General features: G+C 41.7%; 1 protein-coding gene across 4 annotated transcripts; it reads right to left on the minus strand.

Moving 5' to 3' along the window:
- Positions 1 to 95: 95 nt before the first annotated feature.
- Positions 96 to 19,313, minus strand: GYG2 (glycogenin 2). Of its 4 annotated transcripts, none has more exons than XM_063392428.1 (9): positions 18,250 to 19,307; positions 11,359 to 11,500; positions 9,430 to 9,604; positions 8,130 to 8,292; positions 7,502 to 7,628; positions 6,397 to 6,619; positions 4,032 to 4,172; positions 2,231 to 2,341; positions 96 to 509 (listed from the first exon to the last, which is right to left on the minus strand). In XM_063392428.1, exons 1-9 carry the CDS (start codon positions 18,284 to 18,286, stop codon positions 348 to 350), a joined length of 1,281 nt encoding a protein of 426 aa, XP_063248498.1. In that variant the 5' UTR covers positions 18,287 to 19,307; the 3' UTR covers positions 96 to 347. The 4 variants fall into 4 exon arrangements, with proteins under 4 accessions (XP_063248498.1, XP_063248499.1, XP_063248500.1 ...); XM_063392429.1 differs by having other exon boundaries at positions 18,280 to 19,304; XM_063392432.1 differs by having other exon boundaries at positions 370 to 509; positions 2,231 to 2,355; positions 18,250 to 19,313.
- Positions 19,314 to 27,132: the final 7,819 nt, after the last annotated feature.

The following is a 27,132-nucleotide window of genomic DNA, read 5'->3' on the forward strand; positions in this document are numbered from 1 at the left end:
TCCAAAACACTCTCAACTTCCTACACGACTGTTTCTGCAGAATGCAGATGGGATGCATCAGGGAAGAGTGATAAATACATGAGAGTTCATACTCAGAAAGGTACCATCCATTATTCTTTAGAAGGCACTGTGTGAGAACAGTGAACATGAGACACATATAACAATAAAGTTGAGGCACATTTATCAGTTAAAAATCAGGATTCTGTATCTGTTAAGGTCCCCAAGAATGTAAGTGGATCCATAATAACCTCTAATTGCTGTCAACTAAACTGATTAAGACAGCCAAGTATTCAAGAATTGCATTTATAAAGAAATCTATCGTGATGGCCATAACAGTGCACCCTGTCCTAGTGTAAAAATGCGTCCAGTTTCTTTTTGATGTGTTCAAAAGCATCTTTCCCCATATAGTCCATGCGCCCCTCCTCCCATTTTCTCCGTTCTTCTTCTGGAGTTGGTTTAGCTGGTTTGAAGTGAATAGACAGCTCTGAAACAGAGTGTGCAACCTCATTCTGTGGGAAGAAGAGTGGAAGACAGTCATTTGGTTGTTCTTATTTCAATATTGTGAATTTAAACCTTTAATTATAGACTTCTACACCGTACACTCCCAGTTAAAACAATAAAATAAACAATATTCAAACATACATTCCTGTTTTGATAATGTGACCTTCTTTTCCCATGGTTTTAGTACTTTTTATGGCATCTTTGAATATTTCAAACATTTATTTTACTGATTTTAAGTCAGATTTTGGCATACTCAGCAACAATACAATGAAAATATTACAAATACTGCCTGTTTAGAGTAGAATATTTGCTACAATAATGAGTTTACAACTTATCTGTTCAAATCTTGTCTCCAACAGGTTTTCATGTGAACATACATTTCTAGAATTTTTGGTAATTTGTTTCACCTGAACTCTAGTTAGATCTGTATTATTTAGCAGATGTGAGACACATAGTTCATTAAATTAATTCAAAAGATGGACACTATTCATTATACTAACAGCTGGTTCATTTTGTATGACACTCCAAAATTGCAAATGCTGGTTCAAAGTCACATCATCATAGGTGCACAAATTCAAGACACATTATTAGTGATAATTTGTACCACATAAAAGAAAAACTGTGTCCAAAATTGACCAAAGCCAGCAAAAAGGGAACATCCCAACAATTATAATCTGTAATAAAGATGAACTATAGTTCACAAGGAGCAATAAAGGCAGCCACTCAAAACCTGTTTTCAGTACTACCCAAAGATGCTCATAGGAAAACAACTCATGTTATAAACAAAACTGAAATCAACTAGAACAACTTTCTAGTAAGCCCTCACAAATTCAACATAAAAACATTTCAGAATAGAATTTAATGGGCAGGAATCAGTGTCTTAAACTGCCTAAACACCCTGCAATATCCATTACATCTGCCAGTTTGGGGCAGATAAGGCACAGGATTTGTGCAAGGCAAGGTAAGGTATTTCAAACAGCCAACATGCAGTAAGGTGTAAAGATTCCTTTCTTTATCATTGATAAGTTTTATCAACAGCTTTGCAAGCCATTAACAAGACAACTGGAATCATAACATTTTTAGAAATTAGGAATTTTAGCTTGGGCCCAAACACCCCTGGCTGCACAGGAACTACAGTTTTGTTTCTCAGTCTGAAAGTATTTCAGCACAGTGCCTCAAAGTCATACAAAAGCTGTCATTAGGAAAATGGCTGTGTTGTGTACCTTACAAATCCTTGCTGTCCTGTCAACCCCATCAGCACCAAGTCTGCCCCTGTTGTCACACTGCCCACATGTGCAAGTGCCCATAAATGCAGTGCAAGGTCACAAAGGAAAGCCTAGTCACTCAGGCTCCTGCACGTTCCCTTTCCACTTGCTTGGAAACATCACTTCAGCAGGTAAAAAAACTCACAGCAAAACAAAGCATAACAGAAATAACAAACACAAAATACCCAAACAGCTTTGCTTGTGTTAGTATTGAAGAACGAAACATTGATTACTCAGGGGTTAGCACAGGAAAACACACATTTAAATAGTCAAAGTTTTGAAAAGAAAACTAGAAAGAGATCACAACACAATATAGGACACAGTTAAGGAATTACATGGCTAAAAGATTAAGGAATTTCTTTGCACATTGCATTATAATTAGTTGAGCTTTCCCAAAATTATGTTGGCAGCCAAGACACACATGCAGTTATCAATAGATGTTCAATGTTCAAAGCTACATGTACCATTTCTGAGGTTTCCTGAAATGCAGGTTGAAATACAGGTTGTTCTGAAGGTCTGTCAGGCTCAGAGAGATGGACGCCAGACTCTCTTGGTTCGACTTCATGTACAGGTTGCTAAAATACAGCCACTGAGGTTTTAATAGGAGAATATTTTCTCATAATGTCCTTCTCATGAAAATTGGTACAATACAATACAAGCCCTTTCAGTCTTGGGGTAGGGTAAAGCAATGGACGGGAGGAAAGCAAGGAAGCACATTACCACCAAGGAGAAAATTCATGTCGCCCAGCTTTAGTTATCAAAAATGGCATTGAATCCAAGTCCTACTATAATCAGTCTAGGATAAGTACTTCCAGAGGGCAGCTCATCTCATCCTAAAACAGGTTCAAAGTGGCTGCCATTTTTCAGTTACTACACATACAGCCTGGGAAGCAAGTTTACAGTAGATTCCTACCATTCATGAGGCCAAACTTCAACAAGACAAAAATCTCATTTCAGGAGAATAGCTTGCTCTCATATAAGCTTTTTATATGCATGAAATAAGAACAGAACAAAATATTCCAAAACAGAGGTAAAATAGATTGCCCAAAAATATTGTCCAAATATTTGCTTTTGGCAGAAAGAAAAACATAAATGAGTAGACAGACCCCATTCCAAAGTCCTTTGCCCCAAAACAATCCCACAAGACAACTGAAGCTGAGGAACAAAAAGCAGAACGATGGTATTCTTAAGTAAGAAAGGAACCAGGCTAGTACTTTCCAATTAACACGGTCTTCTGATAAGCCAATTCTAGTAATCAATATAGTAATAGAAATTTAAATCTTAATGAAACTACTTTAGGTGAACATTATGATTTTTTACCCCAAACAAACATCTTGATAAAGTGTCCCTATTTAGTTTGAGCCTTTCCAGTTAAGTCAGATGCATAAAGCACACAAAAATATACATCCTTTGTGAATGAATTATTGTTAAACTATGGACTGCAAGGTTTGCAATCTTCAGCCCCTTCACACTCAGAGGGGAAAGAGAAGAAGGGGGGGAATGGGAAAGGAAAATTACAATTTTACTTTATAGAGTAACTATAGTCTAAAGAAATGAAGGAAAGAACATCTTAAAAATTGTCTTCTTCTAGAGTGTAGTTTACAAATTACAATGCAGATGACATTAGAACACTAATTTTATTTTCTCCCAGTTGCACCATGGGGTAATATGGTTTATCATGCCTTATGTAATGATTTACACCTGCAGAGGCACTGGGCTATTATGTCCAACTTAATTCCTGCATAAAATAAGGAGATTCAGTGCAACAGAAACAAATAAAAGAAAAGTGAAAAAAGAAGCAGAAAGACTGCAATATTCCTTAGTGGATTTTTTAAGATCCTCCTTGTTGCCGCAGTCACAGAAATTTGAGGAACAGTTTTCTGAGTCAACACTTGTGGTAAAAAACTCTCTACAGAGGAATGATAGAAAGGATTTTAATTTTCAATATATTAATAGTCAAGATATTACTTTGGTAGCAGATTTTTTTTATATTACATTTGATTAAGTACTTAACATCTTTGAATAAATAACCTCTTCCTAAAATGCAAGACAAACTCTTTCAACTTCCAGACACATCATACATGCATTACTAAAGATTAAAGAAAATAAATAGGCTTTAGATGATTTTTAATGCTAGTGAGAAAATTCAATGGCTACAGCTAAATTGAAGGTACCACCTTCCAGATCAGAAGCATAATGAAAGAATCTACTTTTGGCATATAATTTGACTTCGTTAGTGCATATAATAATATACAACACACTCACAGCTTTGAAAGCAAGTTCCTCGGGTGAGCATGCTGTGGGATTTACTTCACTTGTCTGCTCTGGGAGCTCAGGCTTTTGTGGAGAACTGTCCACGTAAGGACTGGCCTTCTTCAGGGTAACTTCAACTCCATTGAAAGTGTGCTGATGAAAATAAGAACACCTGACCATTGAAATACAACTTTTCAGAACAGTAATAACTTATTTACAACAGTTGCACTTCCTTAGAGGGTTTTCATCCTTAAAGGAATAACTTAATGCAAAAAAAGTATATGGTCCTAGATTCAGAGCATGCTGCAGTTTGGGTTTTTGCTTTTTTTTTGCACTCATGAGTACACCAGCACCATGAGGTAAATCTAACAGGTATTTCCACCTTCATTTACCATAGTTGAAATATTTCTTTAATACGCAATGACTTAAAAATTAAAGCATGTTAAAGTATAAGATTGAAAACCACCCACTCCTTCCTCTGCTTTCCAATTTGTCATGAGGTTAACAAGCCAAATGATTCTCTGAGGCTTTGATGGTATATATTCAACTGATCTTATGGGACTATGCAATTAGTTTAATTATGTTAATAATTTAATATTACAAAACATTAAGAAAATATTTACATATGCATAAATGGGATCTAGTTTGTCATGTCTGCATACAAAATTAAAAATTGTACTTCTATACATTTCTTTATGCTGCTGGTCTCTAAGAAATCTATTTATAAAAAGACTTCTTTTTATTCTGTTCATGAAAAGCACACATTGGTGCATTTCCTTTTAAGAAAAAAAAAGCATAAAGAGCTCAGTAAATGTTTGATGACATAGGAATACTGTATATAACATCTTAAATGAAATTAACACTGCTTTTGCAAAGCTGATTCCTTTTTATGACCTCAGAAAATAAATTAGAATGTAGTTCTGAAAAGGTAAATTTTATTACAGTTCAAGTCTTAGTTTGGTGGTCTATATCAATTTAGCTACAAAAAACCCAAAAGTCTGATTGTTTCCTGGTCCAGATTATCCCTTCTCTGGCAAATTTGTATCATGTTTTGTATGCACATACATTACCATAAAAACTTTATCCATTAAGAGGATGGCTACAGGATATCTTGGGAAAGCAGACAGTACTAGAAATCCTTCCTAAATGGAGACTTTGGACACTTCTACTACCAACAAGCAGGTACTAAGTTTTCCCACACACATTGGGATTGCATGGCAAGGTTTGGTAGCAGGGTAATTCCAGGAGTAGCTTCTGTGAGAAGCTGCTAGAAGCTTCTCCCATGTCCAGTGGAGCCAAAGCCAGCTGTCTGCAAAATGGACCTGCCACTGGCCAAGGCTGAGCCCATCAGTGATGGTGGTACTGCCTTTGGGATAACAGATTTAAGAAGGAGGAAAATCCTCCTTCTTAAAAGAAGGAGGAAGGAGTTGCCTTACCACTGGACAGCTGCAGACAGAGGAGTGAGAATACATGTGAGCAACAACCCTGCAGTCACCAGGGTCATGGAAGGGGAGGAGATGCTCCAGGTGCCAGAGCAGAGATAACCCTGCATCCCATGGTGCATGAGGATGTCCTTCTGTAGGCCATGGAGGTCCATGGTGGAGCACAGGTCCACCTGCACCCCATGGTGAACCCCACACCACAGCAGACCGATGTGTGAAGGAGGCTGTGACGCCTTGGGAAGCCCGTGATGGAGCAGGCTCCTGGCAGGACCCATGAAGAGAGGAGCCTGCAGTGGAGCAGGCTTGCTGGCAGGAGTTGTGACCCCATGGATGTCACATTGGGACAGGCAGTCCCTGAGGGACTGCATCCCACAGCTCATGGAAAAGACTCAGGTTGGAAAAGTCCATGGAGGACTACCTCCCATGAGAGGGACTCCACACCTGGAGCAGGGAAGGATAGTGAGGAATCCAATCCCTGAGGAGGAAAGACCAGCAGAGACATGTAATGGACTGACCACAGTCCTCGTTCCCCATCCCCATGTGCCATTGGTGGGAGGCATCAGAAAAAACAGGGAGCAAAACTGAACCCAGGAAGGAGTGAGGGATGGGGGTCAATGTTCCAAATTTGGGGTTATTTCTCGTTACTCTACTGGGATTTGATTTGTAATAAATTTGATTAATTTCCTGAAGTTCAGCCTGTTTCACCTTTGATGGTACCTAGTGAGAGATCTCTGCCTGTCCTTATCCAGACCCACAAGCCTTTCCCTACATTTTCTCTCCCCTGTCCAGCTCAGGAGGACAGCGATAGAGTGGCTCTGGTGGGCACGTGGAATCCAGCCAGTCAGCCCACCACATCATGTAATTACTTCCTCCAGCAATATTCAGAACTTTTGGTTTTCATTACAAAACATTCCCACTAACTCCTTATCAGTTACCTTGCATTCCTCAGATTCTGATTCTTCCATCTTTTGAAGTTTTTCCAACAAAGGCAATATACTGCCACTGTATATATTCCACCACAGGGCAAGAAATGACAGCTGATGAGAAGATCCAGAGGTGGTGCCATCCTGCATAACTGTCTTTGTTTGAAGGTTGTATTTGTAGTTCCAGGGCTTTGTTGCTCCCAAGAAGTGAACAACCTTGGCATCTCTACCAAAACTGTAGAGATCAAACATACAGGTTGACACATTAAATATTTTTTTAGCTTACATAAACTCCTAGAAGAAACAAGCTTATTCACAGGTGAGGTAATTTAACATTTTGCAATAGTAACACACTTGAGATGACATATATTAATATTTTATTTCTATCTTCCTGGTTTGATTCATCTTGTTTAATATACAGACAACAAAAAGTTGCATTGCCATTTGCTTCCAGCTGCTGATTCTAGTAGCAAATTTTATGAACAAAACTGACAGGCTCATGCAGTACTATTTGCAGTCCTCCTTCATGCTCTATTCACAAACAAATACATATCACTTTAATATTTAATCAACAGAAGTGGGTATTACTGATCCCATATTAAAAATTACTAATAAATACGCTAGCCTAAGTTCATCTTCCAATAAGAGCATATTGCGCAACTGGAACAGATACTCATGACCTCCTAAATCCGACCTGCCTTTTACCAGAAAAGTTTATCAACTGCACTGGCTGGAATCACCTAATTAGTAGAACAAATTTTATTTCATAGAAGAACCTAAGGAACCAAAAACTTTAAACAATGCCAACTGTTTCTCTAAGAAATTACTTGACAACAAAGGAACAATTTTAAAAGTAAACCTGTCAGAACTTAAGCCAAAATAATTACATTTTGCCAAAAATGAAAGAAGCTTCTTAGAAAGAACATAAAAGACAGTGCAGTCAACTCTGGGACGCTCCCTGTGTCCAGACAGTCACATTAAATTTAAACTTCTATTGCATGGTTTCTACATAAGATCATTTGTGATTCTGTAACTTAATGATCAACAGAATATGCCATTATTACTCTCTCTTACAAAAGGCTGTTCATTAGAGGTTTACAGAAGTGTTATTACTTACTGATTGAAAGCAGGAATATAGGTGTATACAGAGCTGCTGCTTAAGTTATAGAGGAAAGGCAAGTGTTTGCCAATATCTGCTGTTGCCCAGTTGCTGAAGAAGCTGTTCAAGAGGCCTTGATCACCTCCTAAAGAATACATAAACACTATTACCATAACATGTGTACACTCAAATTTGTATCAAAAATTCACATCCAAGGATGGGAGTGAGACTGGGGACTGAGACTGGTGTGTTCATGGGACTCAAACTTGGACTTGAAAATTGGCCATATGTACAAGTGAGTAATACCTGATTCACTCCACTGCAAGTTCAGTGGAAATGAAGTCCTACTGTAATGTAAGAAGAACAGATTAGTGTTTGGTCTCCCTCAGAGCAGAAGACTGAAGAACTTCTGTATTTCTCTCTCCTAAGCCAGACAGCAAAATTAAAACTTACCAAGCAAGACTCAGTTTCAGGCACAATGTCCCTTCACTGCCCTTCTCTGGGAAGCACAGTCCCAAGTAAGTCAGCAAGTATAAGAGGCAAAGCTCTGCACCTTGAATTCTTACATAAAGCCCAGAGAACTCGTGCCTTCCTCTATAGTGCCTGACACTGTCTTGCACTTCATTCCTTACACCTTGCCCCTTACCATCAAAGCTGCCGTGTTCAGCAGCAAACTGGAGCAGCAGGTTGTAAGTCTTCAAGGAGGGCTGGAACACAAATACACCACTATTGAAGCAGTCAGGCCAGCCAGAATCAGGAGCTGCAGAAAACTCTTCTCGATCAAACAGCTCATCAACATTGCAAAGTACCTTTGGGAGAGTAGGAAAAGAGAAAACAGTGTTAGAGTAAATATTTGTCTAGAACAAGCATTGTCAAACTAGCACCAATGGAGTAAATTGATAGTTTGTCTTGGTATATGGCTTGCAGAGTATAAAAGCAGTGCCATTGTAAAATATGCTAGAACCTCTATATTAAAAAAAGAACCTCTATTTTTAGTATAATAAGGCAACATTAATTGTGATTCTCCATGATAAAATGAAAAGCCTGTGAAATTATTTTATGAACCTTGCAGACCATCCAAGGTCCCTTTATATATTTATATATCATGAAAACACGCAGTTTCCTTCTTTTTTAACTCACCTTTCCATAGTCCATTAGTTTTGATAATTACAACACAACTGAATGAAAATTGGGAATCTAAATCATTTTACTAGGTGACAGACTGACTAAAGGGTAGTAGAAAAACCCGCCTCTTGCTGCCAGTACTCTAATGTTACTTAAGTTCAGAGATTTGCTTTTCTTTTTTCTTTTAAGCTTCATAAGAAGTGGGAAAAATCAAACAGGTTAAAGTTTGTAGAAAGACAGCTGTGCTGTCACTGAAAGTCACTGAAAGTCAGGACCCCACCTACAACTGAGCCACTGTGAAAACCAGAAGAAAATATTTTTAGAAGTAAAATTACTTAATTGAATTTTTATAAAAGACATAAGTTTGCCTTCCTCCTTTAACTTTAATGTAAAACAAGAAATCATAAGCCTTTCTCCTCAAGAAGAAGAACTTAATTTAGTTTCTAATTCAAATACAATCCTAGTAAATTAAAATGAATCTCAAAGTGAGCCATGAAAGCACAAGGGAAGGCTGACATGATTGTCCTCGACAACATTATCAGCATTTTTATGTCTATACCTCTAAAAACTTTTAAAAAGATATAAAAATTCATGTCTGGGATTCTTTGGGGTGTACATTCCTGAGGCTACTTTCCAAACTGAATTTATTTTTATGCAGCCAGAACAACTGTGAGAATTGCCAGAACGTGCCAGGATGGAGCTCCTGTGACCTTGTGGCTCCAGCAACTCTGCTCACTTCACAGGCCAGTAGGCTGCCTGACAAGGAACATCCCACAGTCAGAGACGGACACAAAAGTTTCCATGGCTCCCACTCCACTCACCAAAGTGTCTGCATCCATGAAGACACATTTGCTGTACTGAGTAAGAGTCCAACAACAAAGCTTAGTGAAGGTTACACCCAGTTCTGGCCTCTGCATCAGTGCCAAATGGACTGAGTCAGCACTGTCCAGCACGTCCACCTCGATCACTTCATCAAATACACTGCTGAGGACTGACCTGCCACAGCGAGCCGTGGAGAGAAGGAAGGGAATTTAGACAAGCTCAGAGTTCACTTCAGGCGTGAAAACAGTGACACACAGCATGACATTCATTATGACAATAACCAAAGCTAGATGGATTGGCTGGAGTAAGAAGTCAGAAGCAAAAAGTCTTTGCAAGCAGCCTACTGAAGAGGCAGCTATCAGCTGGGCCATAAAACATTGTCTCTTCCACTACGGGGGCCAGCACACCTCAAAAGTGAGAGCTGCTGTTTGAAGGAAAAACAATCCTTATTTTAGCCACTTCTCTCCTATAGAAACACCACCAAAAATTAAGGCAGATTTCATCCAGCACAACTGATTCCAAAGAACAGCAATATACTGTGTTCTCTCTGCATTTTGCAGGATGAGACATGCACTGCCAGCACACTCATTTGTACCTATTGTGCCCAAGTAAACTCAGCTTCAAAACTGCACCTTTTTTAAGGTGTGTAAATACTTGCTCACCATATTTAGTTCCTCACTGCTATGTAGCATGTCAAATGAGACTTTTAGCTAAACATTTTTTTCTATGCATGTATTTTAAGGCAATTCTGTAGGTAACACCAAAGTAGGTAATTCTTCAAGAAGCAAGAAAAAAAAGTCCATAAAACACAGCTTATTTACTTACACTACACTATTATGAGCAAAGTCCTCAGTGTCTGACCGACAAAGGAAAAGAAAACCTGTGCTGTTTGAAATCTAGATTTCAGGGTCATTAGCTTTTGCCTGATTGATCTTCAAGGAACAGGGATTAACTGGCAAAGAATTAAGTGAAGTACAGATTATTAGAAGTTTATTTCAGAGATCCACGTTTTTTGTGGTTTTTTTAATGTTAACCTTGATTTAAAATACATATTATAAATGCTTTCCTTCCTACTGAATGGACATGAAAAGATTTACAGACTTAATATCTTAATATCAGACTTAATATCTGTGCATCAAATGGATACCATATTCCCTCAGGAAGATTACAGTGTTTTGACAATGTCCATACTTCAAAAGTCTGTAAAAACAGATTTTTGTGCATCCAGTCACAGCAAAAACGTGAAAATATATTTCTTGAGACAGATGCATTGCAAATACATTCACACAGCACACAGAAAACAGGAGCTTGCACACTTCCTAAGACACAGCAGAACTAAGAGTTTAAATTGCTATGGCATGGCATGTGTCTTTTAACAAGTGTTGGTCCTCCAAATAACAAGGCTTGAGTTCAGACTTAACAAGATTTCTGTAAATGCTTTTCTGCAGTGCCTGTAGAATCACAACATAAATTGCAAAGTGATTTATATTAAAACAAACAAACAAACAAACAAGAAAAAAACCCTTCTTATCATGATAGCTGTGCACCAATATTTTAGGAACATTAGTCATGTGAAACTGAGCCCTTAGGTTTATGGAGAGTTCTGATGTGACAGGTGGTTATGTATCTTGCTATAAGAGAGAAAAAAACTGGGGAAAACAACAGTTGTGCAAGACACAAAACCTTAGTTCCAAATGTTCAGTTTAATTTCTCAGTTGTAAGACAAATTCTAGCCAAAAGCTCTACTTCTGCAAGTGAATTCTTAGGCTTAGGAGCCTATAATGGATATTATTTGAGATTCCTCTTAGAAATCATTAGCCAAGAGGGAAGTTCTAGGCATAATGCTGTGAAATCCACAGAAACGAAGTCTTTCATGATGTTGCTTATTCTTCCACTATTTAGATCTCCAAATACACATTAATACTTACCTCATCCCACTGGAAACCTCTGGGGTAATTAGAACTGCCAATTTTCTGGATGTCCTATGGTTCCTCAATGATTGTCCGAGAACGAGAGCACCTTGACAGTACACATCATCAGTAGCAAGGGTCACAAAGGCTTGATCTGTTACTGCAAAAAAATATTCAGAAGAGTCACTTTACAGCTTTGACTGAAGCCCTTTTAGCAGGCTCCCTCCTCTTCCAGATAAACAACAATCTTTGGCTTATAACAACCTCTAGTTCCTGTCATGAGTTCTCTCACAGACTCCCCCCAAAAGTCACAATTGAATAGAAAATCCAGTGAATGTGAGTGCAGAATGTATGATTCTGATTTTTATTATTTTTGTTTGCCTGATTTACACAATAGCAGGTATAAAGTTTTTGCACTAGCCTTAAAGAGATAATTCCCTAGGTCTTATTGCCTAAACACAATGTCAATCAAAAAAGCTGATCTGTGCATATTTAGATTTTATATTTGACATACATAGTATGATACAACCAATAAGGAAAATGTTCTTGTTTATACAAAGCTAAGGAAAAGAAAAAGATGTTGAGTATTAGCCAGAAATGTTCTTTCCATAATGCCACTGAATCAACCCAACATTTTTGCTCTGCCTTCTTTTTAGTGGGTAGCTGGTGCTGGCGGAACAAATGCAGAGAAATTCCTACCAAGATCAGTCCACCTCCCAGAAACTGAGAATTTCTACCTCAAGTAACTCCAGGGAATTTAGGAGCGTTCCTTATTGTCAGGAAACACATGAGAAAACAAGTTCCAATAAAAAAAGAAAGCAACCTATGCTCCTGCACAACAGGAGAAAATGCATTTTGTAGAGACACCAGGCCAGTGGTATGATCACAAGGGGCTGCTTCTTGTGACAGAACCACCACTAGCAGAGCTCTCCTGGGGAGAGCCTGTAACTCAGCAAGGTGAACAGCCTCCTCAGAGCATAAGGATGACACACTCTAGGCTGCCAAAATTAATCAGAACGAGATGGCAGGTCACACAGAGGAAGGGAATTCCACTGAGCTCTACGGAACTTCAATAAACACTCGTGCTGAAATACTTGTTTAGGACCACCATCATCTTAAGGGACAGGCAATTGCATTAAATAAATTAAAACAACCAAACAATACCAACATAAACAACCTGTCATACAGTTTCCAGGGTCTGTGAGAAACACTAGGAAAGAATCTCACAGAACTAGTTGCAGAGAACTCAACAGATGACCTCATGGCTGCCTCAGCCAGAGGCTGCCAAAATGAGTGAGTTCTAACCCCTAGCTGTCATCAAGGTATGCAGTGAAGCATGGTTGATGCCCATGATAAGCTAACAGAGACTAAGTATTTTTATTTTTCACATCCTCCCAGATGTGAAAAATCCCAATCCAGAGCAAAAGACAGGCTCACTAGTGTGCTGCCTTTTCCCCCCACTTTTTGCCCTCTTTCACTCATCTCCACCTAGCCAGCTTCATCTCAAGCACACAAACCTTACATTTGTTGACACTGCCACACATCCTGGCACCTCAGAACAACTCCAGTAAGAGTCTAACTTGGCCAAAAACACCCAAATTATCCATCCAAACCTAAAATAGTTTGCACAGCCCACAGCTGAGCAAACTCCAGTAACATTTCTAATCACAATTTCCAAACAAAGCAAAGGAAGAATTGAACTTTCAAATCTCCCATTATAATAACAGCTTAAGTTACAGGTCTTCCAGAAATCAGGAATAAGGAGTTGCATTTAAATGAAAGATGTGAAGTAAACTGCTCCTACTGCAGTTTTCCAAAAGGTTAAAGGAATTATTATAAGCATCCCTAACAATCAATGTAAACCAGAAAACCACTGAAGGCTACTTCAGCAATAAAAGTACTCTGAAAGGATGCAAAAAAGTCAGGAAAGCAAAGCAGTTTTGTGTTAGGCAACAAGTATCTTCAGCCAAAGAAAGCTAATAAAACAACTACTGAAAGGAATGTGGGCCTTAGGTTAATATAAAAAACAAATTGTGAAACGAGTGGGAGTTCCAGTCTTAAAATACTGTTTTAAAGAACAACTACAAAACTGAGCACAGTCTTCACATGGCTTTTGAAAATTCTTTTGGCTACCTAAGCTGAATATTTACTTAAGTGATACATAGAAAAATGTACAAACTACTCATTACATGGTTCAGCAAGCTGCTATGGAAAATTACCACATCCTCCAAACGCTTTTGTGCCCTGCACCCCTGTGGTCATAACCACAAGGAAGCAAACTGCCAAACAACTGCTGCTTCTAAGAAGCTCTTGCTGATACCTCACAAAGGACAGAAACTAAGTGCCTGTTTTGAGAATCAGATGTGGGCCTTCTTAATACAGTGAATCATCATAGAGATAACTAAATAGATAAGGAAATTATAGACTTAAAATATTTAAATTAAAATATTTCTGGTGCAAAGAGTAAAGCAAAGTCTAGTGATTTTAAAACCATACATGGTCATCACTAATTCAATAAGGATCTGTAAGGGGGTTAAAATAAAAATATTTTATCATTACTTCTTCTTTCATCTAATCCTTGCTTTCAAGAAAGTAGTGTTATTTGACCTTGTTTATAAAGTTATTTGGAATATAGCCTATAAGTAAACATTTTGTTTTTATAACTGAAAGTAAAGGTCAGGTTTTCATAAATCTTTTTCGAAGTAAAAAGTTCACCTGAAGTCAAGGACAACACATTAAATCTACTGTACACAGAGTTTCACTCCCTGACTTTAAAAGAGCAAATGTTCTTTAAGATTGAAAGCCAGAGGTGTAGATATTTAAATTCATTGCAACTGTTTTTCAGTTTGATTTTGTTTTTGGTTTTTTTCTGAAGCGTCAAGGAGATCATTAAGCATAACTTTAATTCTTTGTGCTAAATGATTATAAGATTTTTTATGGACAGCACCTATTGTTAAGAGTGTTAAGTTTTCAAACAAATTGTTTTCAAGTTTTGGATCCTTATGGCTAATACAACACCACTGGCTATCAGTGAACTATGAGAAAACAAAGTGTATGATTAGAATCCCATTAAAACCCTGTCATATGAATTTAAAAATCTGCTCATTTCTCTTGTCTGGATTCTCTTGTTTGGATTACACAAAGCACATGATGCAAATTAAGAAATCATTAGCATCAGCAGTGGCTCCTCCTCCTAACAATATTTTCTTAGAACAAACCAAGGATCTTCAAGGAATTGTTGAGTTATTCTAGAACCTGCTCTGCAGCTACACAGGAAAGACAGCAAAAGCAATGTGAATCACTACAGTCAGGGTGATTTTATGTGGAACTTGTTACAGCTTTTTTAGCCAAGATCACCAACTTTTTATGCTACTTACTCATATAAGCAGTACCTCTGACACTGCCAGAGGCAAAATTCTTCAACAGCCATGAAAACTAATTCTAGGGCACCTAAAATCTTTATTTAGAATACAAACAGAGCAAACAGACAGGGTGGTGCTCACTTTCATGTTCAAAGAGAAAAAGAGAATTAAAAAACACCAGGCACCCATTTTGAGAATCTGAGTGACTCAAGTGCACCTTCCAACTTCAAGACAAGTTTAAGCAGGGTAGGGAGCTTTTTGTCATAATCCATTAGACATAGCTTTTAAGTAATATTTTTATATTTCTTCTGATAGACAGAGGAAGGATAAATGTAGTCCAGCTGTAGCTCTTAATGTAGCAATTCAAATTTGCCAAGCTTCCCCCTGCAAAATGGCTACAGGAGACTAGACACTCCTATGTTATGATTTTTCTGTAAGAACATTCTAAGTAATACACTGTCGTCTTGTGCATAAAAATAAGAGCAGATAAATCAATAGCTAAGAGCCTCCAACAGGCTGGTTACATCTCCAGGGCCTACTGCCATTCACACTGACCAACACTGTACAAAGCTTTCCCGAACTCCTCCCCGATACCATCTGTTGCTATTTGTCACCTCCCCCTTTCCGCTCCTGAGCCCATCTGCAGGACGAGCAGGCTGCAGCCTCGCCCTGCACCCACCGAGCCAGAGCACTCTGCAATCCCAAGTGACAACGACACAGCTCCAAATCACAGCACGTTCCCTGACAACAATTCTGTCCTCCCTCTCCCACGGGAAGGGCTCTGGATCTTCCCCCAGAAACACCCCGCGAAGGTGTCAAACTACCAAAAAGAGAATGCAGAATTCTCACTCCTCCGGCCCAGCACAACCATAGCCTGGAACAAACAGCTCTGCTCCTCCTGACACCCACAACCTTAAATGCAGTCCAGAAGTATTTTATTGTAAGTAGATAAAATGAACAATAGTGTCAAACAATAACCTGAGTCAAACCCCTATCAAAAATTATTATGCAAGTTTCCAGCAAAGAGGGAGTTCTTGCCCTAGTAAACAAATGACAGCTGGATCTGTTAATTCCCATGTTCTCTTAGGTCCCACATTGATGCTACTAATGAAGATAAACAACAACCACTTTACACAGACCTTCTTATAACAGAATTAAAATTGACATTCAATGGCATTTCTCTTGGCCTAATTGTTGGGGGTTAGATTTGGTTTTGGTTTTTTTTCCTCTTCTCACAGAATTTTTTCCCATAAGTTTCCAAGAAGCCTTAATGACTACTTAGTCAGAACAAAAAGAGTGCTTGAGGGATATAGCAGCACGAAGCTACACCTATTGTTTTTGAGTCCCTGGGAGTGTCCCTCAGACGGGAGAGATGATTAGCTTTGGGGAAAGGCAAAAAGACAGATCTGGGGAAGGGGGAGGCACTCTTGCTCTCAGCGCCGAGGAGGACGGTCAGGCTGCCCTCTGCCTCTGCCTCGTCCTGGGAAATCTATCGTCATCTGCTGTGTACCCGGGAATCCTGAACTCGCTTTCTCCAGCCTCTCCCCCCACCGCCGCTGCTTCTTCGGACCTTTGAGGCTCCCCTGCTACTCTGTAGCCCTGCACTGCCCAGCCCTGCCGGGACACCCCTGCCTCCAGCTGCCAGCGCAGAGCTCCTCATCTCATCCACCAGCCCGGGACTTTCCTCCCTTCCAGTTCGGCCTCTCGGAGTCCTGCAGGGGCACCCAGATCAAACTGCTCTGGGCTTTTGTAAAAGAAAGCCCTCAAGGTTCTTGGTTCTGTTTATTATTGATGCTGTAGTTGTTGTTTGTTTGTCGTTTTGTCATATATACTAGTAAAGAACTGTTATTCCTACCCCCATACCTCTGCCTGAAAGCTCCTTTAATTTTCCTTTTAATTGGAATAATTTTGAGGGAGGGGATTTGAATTCTCCATCTCTAGGGAGGTCCTGCCCCTTCCTAGCAGATATCTGTCTTTCAAACCAAGACACTAATGAAGTTCTGTCTCAACCAAAACCAGATTCTCTCTTATCTTTTATTCAAATAATACTGAATTTTACTAGGCAGGATTGTTGCTGTTGTGTTAGAAGAGTACTTGATTCCAGTTCTTTGTAGCTTTTATTATGTGTCTTTCAGCTAAAAACGGATACATTCTGCTTCAAGACTCTGCAATGTTGTTTTTCAACAGATGGTAAATGATCCTCATGAAAACTCAAATGCAACAATATCATAAGATGCAAACAAGCATAACACATAACATCTAAAACTAGTCCCCAAACAGTTTAAAAATTAGTAAGAATTGGTAATAATTATTAGAAATAATTGCTTAAGCAATCCAGAGGCAGCACAGGGAACTTTATGGTACGTATCAAGTTAGATGTTTCCAGTCATTCCACAGCTTCCTTTCAACCAAAATAAAAAAAGAAACAAGAAAACAACAACAAAAGACCCACATCCAAACAAGACCACAATGCTCTGATCCTTTCATTTGCAGATTGACTTTCTGCATCTTCCCAGTGCTGAAGTGCCACATACATTAATTCAAACTTGGCATCCATCAGTCCAGATGACTGATACTCTTCAAATGGTTCAATAAACTAAGATTTGTGCGAACTGCTGCTCTCAAAACAGAGGAAAAAAGTTGCGTATGTTCAGGAACCAGAACAGCACCTGCATCTACGTTGTGTGATTATCCTAAAACCATGTACCTTGTGGTTTTATGGATAACTGATTAAGACCAATACCACTGCTGTGTAAGAAGGGCCATGAGAAAGGTTTCTCTGCATATAATAATACAATTAGCTGAATATTGTATGTACATAACCATAAAACTTTGAAAGGATTGGGATCAACTTATTGTTTGACAAAGCTAAAGCAAGAATGGTAATCAATTCCTTGGCAATGGAAGTCTTAAATTTAAAATAAATTTTACAAAGCCTTTGAACCTTCAAATACTTTATCCTTAGGAAATTAATCGTTCCCTGAAGAAGTCTTATTTCCCTTTCTGTTTCTGTTATATATACTTCAATTACATTAATCAACAATGCAACAAAATAACTGGTAAAGTCCAACCTCACAGAAAAAAATCTTCCCAATGCCCCTTCCCCGCTTCTCCCCTTTTTTGCCCTTGTTTGGATTCTAAACTGCTCAGAACTTTACAGAAAAATTGTACTTTCTGGTTTTTATGCTCTAATTTTTCCAGCTTTGGTTTGCTGTCACAGTAACCCCTCCCTCCACCCCTGACCTATGGACCCTGGGGATCCACGGGGAAACCACGCAGAGACCTAAGCAGGCCAAGCTGTACATTCAAGCAGAGTACATAAATGAGCTCACCTATTTCACCCTATCACCCAGTTAAAATCCTCCTCTGGAGCTGCTCATCACAGCACGGCACTCTGCTGCTAAGAAAACAGCAGAGACCCTCGCCCGCACCGGGATGAGAAGGGCAAAAGCCGCGGGGGGCTGCGGGCTGCGCTGCCCATCGTCCCGGCAGCCCCGAGAGGCTGCCCAGGGCAAGGCGGGGTGCTGCGGGCACCGGGGGCACTCACCGGACATGCTGGGCAGCCGGGGGCACTCACCGGACATGCTGGGCACGGCCCGGGCACGGCTCCGACCGCGACGCCCACCGCTCCCGCCGCCTCCCCTGCGGCCGCGGGGCCGCTGCGCCGCGCACAGGGATTATTAGCCTCCTTCCTGCGGGAGGCAGCGGCAGGTGAATCACATTCGCAGGGACTCCTACGCAGCAGCAGAGAAAAGGCATTAGCGGCGGGGACCGCGGTGGGGGGGTTGGCGCGGCCCACCCCGCCCCCGCTCCGGGTGCTGGATTTGCTGCGAGCGGGGCACGGCTCCTGCCGCCCGCTCCTGCCCGCAGCGCCCCGCTCCCGGGGCGGGCACTGCCCGGAGACCGGCCCGAGAACGGCTCCCGGGGCGGGCACTGCCCGGAGACCGGCCCGGGAACGGCTCCCGGGGCGGGCACTGCCCGGAGACCGGCCCGGGAACGGCTCCCGGGGCGGGCACTGCCCGGAGACCGGCCCGGGAACGGCTCCCGGGGCGGGCACTGCCCGGAGACCGGCCCGGTGCCGCTCCCGAGGCGGTCCCCGCAGCTGCCCCGATCCATTGGCCACCGCACGGCTGTGCCCACCCCGGGATGGGAGAGACCCTCGCTCGCTTTCGTCCTGTTCCCTCCGGTGCAGTTCCGCACCCTGCCCGGTGCTCTGGGCGCCCTGCGGGTCTCAGCCGCTGCGCCACAGCCTCGCCACCACGCACACGGCTGTGCAGAAACCGAGAGGAAGAGACACAGGCCGGGGAGTTCCGCCGCGCGGCGCCCAGAGGAAAACACCAGCCTTGTGATGGTGAAGGTGGCAGAGCGGGGAAAAAGGTCTCAGAACATGAGTAGGGTGATTCCAGCGTGGCGGGACAGACACACGGGAGTCGCCGTAAATGGAGCCTACCCCTAACTCCCCGGGGCCGTCGTATCCCCTACAGATACTCGCGGTCTGATACCTCGTCAGCCAGATGAGCAAGTAGATGATTTCAGTGTCAGGGAGCTTATGCTATTCAGAGGGCTACATTTATTTTCACAACTGCATAAATAAATGCACATTTACTCGCACGGCCATCACCACCAGCTTAGAAGTCATGTAATTGTGATGTAATTCAGCCATATGGTGTCTGTGATAAATGCCAATAACTCACCTTTTGAAATTTATGAAAATTTAATAAAGAATAAAAATTGGTTACAAAAAAAATTAATACAATAATAAAAGTTTAAAAAGTTTTCAGAGACAGGACAAATAATGAGGCAAATAAGAGCAAAGTAGGTAGCCCGGGTCTACCGTCCCCCCTCCCTCCCAGACAAAGGCTGAGAAGGAGAAGGGCACTCTTTGGGAGGAATGTCCCCTTTTTGAAGACCAAAATTTCACGATTGTGCAATCTTTATCTTAAGACAGACCCGTTTGCCCAGAGTCCCTCTTGTAATCTTTGGCGTCCAGGTGTCTGGCTCGATCAGGTGGCCCTTGTGGATTCAGTCTGGTTTGACCAGGTGGCTTCTGTGGATGCAGGGAGATATGCCTCTTGTCTTCTGAAAGTCCTAAGGGGGGGTTCTCTTCTTCTTGTTGTAACTGTTATCTCTGTTGAGAAACACCTCTGGGCCTCTCCCTCTTTTTTTTTTTTTTTCCTTCTTGAGCTAAAGAAAATATCTTACACACAATTCTTTTATTACTAAAACTTAATGCTAAAAATTACATTTACTATATTATTCAAATGTCAATACAGCATAACTTTTCTACCTAGCATTATTGTATATAGTAAATATCTGCATAGAGCCACACACACAACAAGCCTTTTTCACAATCCCCCCTCTTTCTTTTTATAATAAAATTGGCTCGAGCGGATATTTACTGCTCTCTTGCATCTCTTCTATGTTCATTTTCTTCATAAATCAGTCTAGCTTCCTGGAGGGGGTCTTCTACTCTGTTTTGTTTCTTTAATACTATAATCTTTTGTACCGTTTTTGTTGTATCCATCTTTTAATCCAAGGTTACTAATTGCATACCTTGAACTACACTAGTAATTAATCTGATAAAACAAGGGATCAAACAAGGGGGAAATATTCATAAACTGATCCCCTTCAGGTCTAGGCAAAAAAGAAAAATTCCTGACTGTATGATTCTTAGAATACAGCTCTCTTTCCACTGAGAGGGAAGTTTTGGATATGCCCTTTTCCTACATATCTAGAACAAACCGTCTGGAGCTTTCCCATAGTCTAATTTTTGCTTATCCATATTCTCCCCAAATTTAGAAATCTCTGGGATGCTAACATAAGGATTTTTTTCTGTATCATTACATTGAAAAAACCTGATTTTATTATTATTTTCACAATTTCCGTTTTTTTTCTTTTTTCTGGGTCCAGTACATGGTAGGTTCTTCTGGGATCCACCATACAGAGGTTCTATTACTAACCTTGTATCTTTTACAAGGGGTTTTTCCTACTTCATGAAGGAACTTTTTTCCTTCACACCAAAGACATTCCTCCCCTATGACCACTGAACTTAAAATCCATCCCCCTGGCCGATTTTCTCCCCTTATACTTGTTTGGTTCCACTTAAGGAGCTCGATTGGGCCTAAGCTGCTGCCTTTCCATGGCCATTCTTCTGACATCAAAGCCCCTCCACAGACCCAACAATTGGTTACGTTAAGTTCCTTACTTATTCTTTCTCCCAATTCCACAAACAGATTTTTACCCATCCGTGAAATATCTATTTCTTTCTCTAATTGTTGTTCCAATTTCTTATACAAACCGTCAAGTGAAATTGGTACAGGTTTAGGTGGTGGTGTTGGCCTAATTTTTTATCTATCAATTGTTCTTTTACCAAATTCTTTGCTTTACTCCCAGTAATGTGGGTGAAACACATCCATTTGTCCCCTTTTGCACATTCACTTCCCCTTAAATTTTCTGCAATCCAATACTTTTCCAATTGTACATGCAGTTTCCTAATCTGGAAGGGTTATAACAGTGACTGTTGATATGAGTGTGAGAAATAAAGAAGGAGCCTCGGTGTCTTTCCATATACAGTTTTTGGTAACACCTGTAGCATGGCCTGGTCGGCATCCCAAAAGGGAAGAGCCAGAAAATGAGTGACAGAACCAGCAGAGGTCCAGTATGGCTTATACTCCCACCTCCCATGCCTATGGGGTTGCAGCCCACAGCAGGTGTATGTGATCTTCTCGGTGGCGATTATAGAGGCCAATCTGGTCTTGCCCTCTCCTCTATTGTCACTTTCTCTTGGCTAATTTCCAGGCAAATCATTTCTGACACTCTTTAATGGTGGTCTCCCACTTTTCCTCAGCCACCTCTCATTCAACAGGCACTAATAATTCCCATCCACACAACAAAGTTATTATTTTAGTTGTTTCAAAATTCTTCTTGGATAGGGGGCTCAGGTGACACTCTACGCTTCATGCAATGAGAGCGTCGTTTGTGTGAACTACAGTACTAATTTTTCCCACAGCTCAAACATTTACATTTACACCCACCAGCATGTCCAGTATTTGGGTGAATCAAACAGGGTATTTTGGCTTGGCAATGTATGAGGTTGTCATTCCCCCTCCTCTTTATATAAATCACAGGCTAAGGCAAAAACACAGGGGTTTTCTGTCCGAAACAATCCCGATCCTCCTGTCTGTGGTGGAAGTATTCCTTCCCAGGGAGGGTACCGGAGGTGTCTCAAAGTTTTCCCAGGTGGTATTTGAAACCACTGGTGCAAACTCGGTCTAGCTTCCCAGTCTGGTGTGATCCTGTGTATGTTTCCTGGATCATGTGGATCTCCCCAGTTCATCACCTCTCATTCCCGTTTTAGGGTTAATTTCGTATCACCCGGTTCCGATGATATTGTCCACTCCTTAGGCTTCCTACAGGTCCTTTGATTCTGCTGGCGTGGATCCACCCTCGTTCCTTGGTCTGGATCGCAGCCTCGGTTCTGAAAAGGACTTTCTCATTTTGGAGTTAGAGATATTAATCACAACAATTTTGATATGGTGCAATTTATAATTCCTTTGAATTATATTTTGACACAACATAATCTATCTGTGTGTGCACCATATAGCTGACAGAAATGGCAGCACATTAAATTGATCATAGGTTTTAACAAAATCTTGGAATACAAGCTGCACAATGCTAAAATGTTGTTATAAGTATTACACCTAAATTTTATATTATAACTAAATTCTAAATGATAACAATAAAATGGTCCTGTCTTTGTCTGAAAGACAGGTGTCTGCCAGGGAAAGCTGGAGCCACCCTTGGAATGAAGAATTCCAACTCTCTCCCTCTGAATTATTGTAATTTTGAAAATTAGGGAGCTCTCAGGTGAAGATATGGGACTATAATAATAGTTCCTTTCTGGTGTGTATACACAGGTTAACAAACAACACCAACCTTAGCATTAATAATAAACAGAAGCAGAACTCAGGAACACTTCCCCAAGGACACCCTGGGGCTTCTGGGATTTCCCTCTTGGGGACAAAGACATTCATTCGCTTCTGCTAGGGTTTTCTTACAGAGCCAGAGCTGCTGGGCCTGGGGTCCCCAAAGCTTTGAATTAATTGTTGTAACACTTTTTGGCATAAAATGTGTTCCTCTGCCCAAGTCTTTCTTATTAACCATTCTATATCTTGGACTAATTTTTTTTTTTTTTCAAAAAGGGTTTTACTTACCACATTAGCAGTAGCCTTGGCAGTGGGAACTGCCTCCACCCAATGAGTTAAATGGTCTGTTATTACTAATATATATTTCCATCGTTGAACTTGAGGAAGTTCTGTAAAAACTACTTGGATACTTTGAAATGGTCTAAGGGCTAATTCCTTACCTTCCAGTGTAGTTCTCTTCATTATCTTTTTATTTTATCTTTTGACAAGTTATACATCTTTCAGTTACCCTTTTTGCTACCCCATAAATCCCAATGCACCCATAGTTCCTTAAGAAATAATCACACAAAGCTTGGGTACCTCAGTGAGTTTTCTGATGCATGTCTTCTAATATTTTTCTAGTAAGTACTTTATTAAGTAATTGCCTTCTATCAAGAAGTTTCCATTTCTTTGATTCATCTGGTTCACCTCCTATCTCTTTCAATTCTTTTTCCTCTGTTTCACTAAATTTTGGAATTTCCAACATCTCCTCATTGGTAGTTAATACCAACATTACTTTTTCTACTCCATTCTCTGCTGCATCCTTTGCTTCCTGATCTGCCAAATTAGTTCCCCTTACTTCTGGAGTTACTCCCTTTTGGTGACCTCTAATATGTACTACAGCTATCTCTTCAGGTAATTTTAATGCTTCTAGGACTTCTAAAATGAGCCCCTCATGTACTAATCCTTTTCCTCTTGAATTCAGCAAACCTCTTTCTTCCCAAATTTTTCTAAAGGTATGTACCACTCTAAAACAATACATGCTGTCAGTATAAATTGTACCCCTTTTACGTGCTAAGTGTTCCAGTGCCCTTTTTAGAGCATATAATTCACAGGTTTGAGCTGACCAGTTTGAAGGTAATTTCCCTTTTTCAATAGTTTGCATGTTCTTCCCATCAATTACTGCATATCCTGACATTCTTTTCCCTTGTAGGCATCTGGAGGATCCATCCACATAAATTATTTCTCCTTCTAGAAGGGCCTGGTCCTCAAGGTCTTCTCGAATCTTTGTCTGGTATTGGATAATTTCTAGACAATCATGTATTAAGTTATCTGTTGGTTCCCCATATAAAAATTGAGCTGGGTTCAGGCTTTTATTTACTTCTAATGTCAAATCATCACTGTCTATCAAGATCGCCTCATATTTTAGCATCCGAGAGCCTGTCAACCATTTTTTTCAGCCTTTTGGTTTAACACATTTCGAACTGCATGAGGCGTGCACACAATTAGTTTACTTCCCTTAAATCTTGTACCAGCCTGTAACTTCCATCAAACTTTTTTACTGGAGGAATGGGGGTATTATGAGGAGACATACGGGGTTCTAGTGTACCATCCCTTATCAGTCCTTCTATTACCAGCTTCAAACCTTCCCGTCCTTCTAATGAGATAGGATACTGACGCACCCGTATGGGACAATCTTCTCTTTCAATTGTAACTTGTATGGGATCAATATTCAATCCTCCCCTATTTCCTTCAGCAGTCCATACCTCCTTCTTAATTTTCTTTTTATCCTCCTGTTCTAATTTCAATATTTTAGCTGTCATCTTCCCATTTTCTGGTATAACTCCTATTCCTAATTTTATTTGGAAGTCTCGTCCCAATAAATTACTCCTTGTTCCTGGGACTAACAAAACATCTCTTATCTAAATTCTGGTATCTCTCTATATCACCGCATCCCTGATGACAGGCAAAACTCTTTTCTTGCTCCCACCACTCTACTGCATCTTTACTTACACCATGCCTTCCTGAAATATCTACCAAACAAATTCTTCTTGCTATTGTACCTTCCACAAATTCCAACTCTTCCTCCTGTCTGCATCTTCCAAAATATTTTCTACACATCTAATTTTATAACATAGACTAAGCAAATAATCCAGTGAACACTAATACTTCCCTTTCTTCACTCCTCCTCCTTCCACATCTATTCATCAGCTGTAGAAGAGACACTTAAAAAGCACTAAACACTGACTTCACATGGCCAAGCTCTCTCTCATCAAGTGAAAAACGCTTGAAAAATGTTAGCACATCAAGCAGCAGCCATTTATTTAAAAAGCACAGCTTCAGACACTGTCTCCTTTCCTCTCAAAGAAACCACAAGTCCTTCCTAAAATATCCCAGAACACGTGTGCACACTGTCTGAGTTTACAGGCTACCGATTTGAGAGAAACTGAAGGCCAGCGCATGAGAAACACTGAAAAAATCTTTAAAACTTCTATGACCCGAGTCATTTTGTCATAAGGAAAAGGGCAGCTGCAGTGGGCGCTGATAAGCGAGCTGGAGGAGGGGCGGGCAGGGAGCTGCGCGTCCCACGCGCGGCTCGGCGCCGCCGCCTCCACCGGGCAGCCCCGCTGCCCTGGCCCAGCCGTGCAGGAATGCGGCGGCCGCCCCTCTCCGCCACCGCCACCGGGGACGAGAGCCTCGCTCGTCCTCCTACTCCCGGCAGGAGAGGCGCTCGGCCCACCGTCTCTTTCTGCCCACTCCCTTTCTTCCTGAGAAGATCTGCATTGACTGCCGTTTCCAAGGGAACGGCTTCCCCAACAGGAAGTGGGAAGCCCTGGAGGACTGACCACTGACCCCTGGTCCTCCAAGGACGGGGCATGGGCGGGGTCTGCCACCGGAACTCCCGAAGGGGAAGCAATCTCCGGTCTCCTCCATGCGGTCTCGTTCCCGCATGGCCCACGCTGGCGGCCCCAGCCGCCTCCGGCAGTCGCCCAGCACCTGGAGCTGGAATCACTACTGAGGCAGCTAGGGACCGGACCAGCCCGCCACACGCCGACAGCGGAGGAACCGCCGCCGGGAAGGGGGGAAGGGGGAGAGGGGGAGCCAGCTGCCCCGCCGCCGCCGCGAACGGGAGGGGGTGAGGGGGGACCTGCCGCCGCCGCTGGGAGGAAGGGTGAAGGAACCAGCCGCCCCCACCCCCGCTCTGCAAGCGGAGGGGGACTCGCCACCACGGCTGGGGAGGGGAGGGAAACCGGCCGCCCTGCCGCTGCCGCTGCTGCTGGGGGGCTTTTCCAGGGTCGGCTAAGCCACCACGCGGTCACCCCCTACGTGGCTCATGGCGACTGTACTCGCCGATTCCAACAAAAGCACGGCAGTGGCGGCAACGCTCAGCGCTGCTAAGAGAAATTAACAAACAGATACTGGGAATGAGGCCGAAAAAGCCATTGCGGGAAAATAGCGAGAGGGACCGGGGTGGGGGCCGGGTACCGTCGCTGTAGAGAAGTGGCAGCCGGTCCCGAAGCGGCGGGCGGAGGGACCGGGGGGGTGCCGGTCCCGACTGAGCCGCCGCTGCGAACAGCGAGGGGGGGGGAGGGGAGAAACCGGCTGGGCTGCCGCTGCGAACAGCGGACTCTTGCCTGGGATGGAAACTGGGGTAGAAATAAGCGACAAGCCAGAATCTGGGGCAAGCACAGGGACTGAGACAGGCACCAACACCGGAGCCGGCAATGCAACTCCCAAGGGACGATCTTAGGGTGGTATCTCTGTCGATGGTCTCTCCCCACTGGACTTCTATCCCTTTTCTTTCAAAATTTTCTCTTTTCTACCCATCCCTGTCTCTGTTTACCTTCCCTTTTCCCCCACAAAAACTACTTTTCTCCTTTCTCCCACACTATTTCTTAATACAATTTACCTTCTCTGTGGAACTATAATAAAGCTTAAAATAAAATAAAAATCTACACTTTCTATACTTTCATTCGTCCACATTCACACTATTTTCCACTTAATCTCACACACAACAAAACAATCACAACAACAAGGTACCTTTTACTTTCCACACACTTTTACACTCTTTAAGAGTACCTGGCCAGAAAATGCCCTTCATAAACCCTCAATCTGGCAGTGTTGGGGTTTCTCCCCAACCCCAGGTGCTCTTGGGTTTATTTCATAGATTCTGCAGAATTTAACATAACCCTGGATGTCTCGGAATTGCTTCCTCCAATCCAGCTGGTTATCAACCCGGGCAGACAATGCCCTTCACAAAACCCTCAATCTGACAGTGTTGGGGGGTTCTCCCTTCCCAACCCCAGGTGCTCTTGGGTTTATTTCCTAGATTCTGCAGAATTTAACATAACCCTGGATGTCTCAGAATTGCTTCCTCCAATCCAGCTGGTTATCAACCCTGGGTGCTCTTGGAATAATTCCTCAATCCCAGCAAAATTTTTTTTTTTTTTTTTTTTTTAGGGTCCCCTTTTTCACGCACTTTACCTTTTCCCTGGGGGGGGTTTCTCTCACTCCTTTTTACCATT

Source organism: Prinia subflava, chromosome 3, assembly GCF_021018805.1.
Source record: "Prinia subflava isolate CZ2003 ecotype Zambia chromosome 3, Cam_Psub_1.2, whole genome shotgun sequence".
NCBI classification, from domain to species: Eukaryota; Metazoa; Chordata; class Aves; order Passeriformes; family Cisticolidae; genus Prinia; species Prinia subflava.

What these genes read in the sequence shown, in the direction of transcription:
- GYG2 (XM_063392428.1), bottom strand. Translation starts at nt 18,286, where the DNA reads ATGTCCGGTGAGTGCCCCCGGCTGCCCAGCATGTCCG. An exon ending in CCGGCTGCCCAGCATGTCCG is followed by an intron (nt 11,501 to 18,249) that starts GTGAGTGCCCCC and finishes ATTTTTTTGCAG; the next exon opens with TAACAGATCAAGCCTTTGTG. An exon ending in TTCAGGAAACCTCAGAAATG is followed by an intron (nt 510 to 2,230) that starts GTACATGTAGCT and finishes TTCTTCCCACAG; the next exon opens with AATGAGGTTGCACACTCTGT.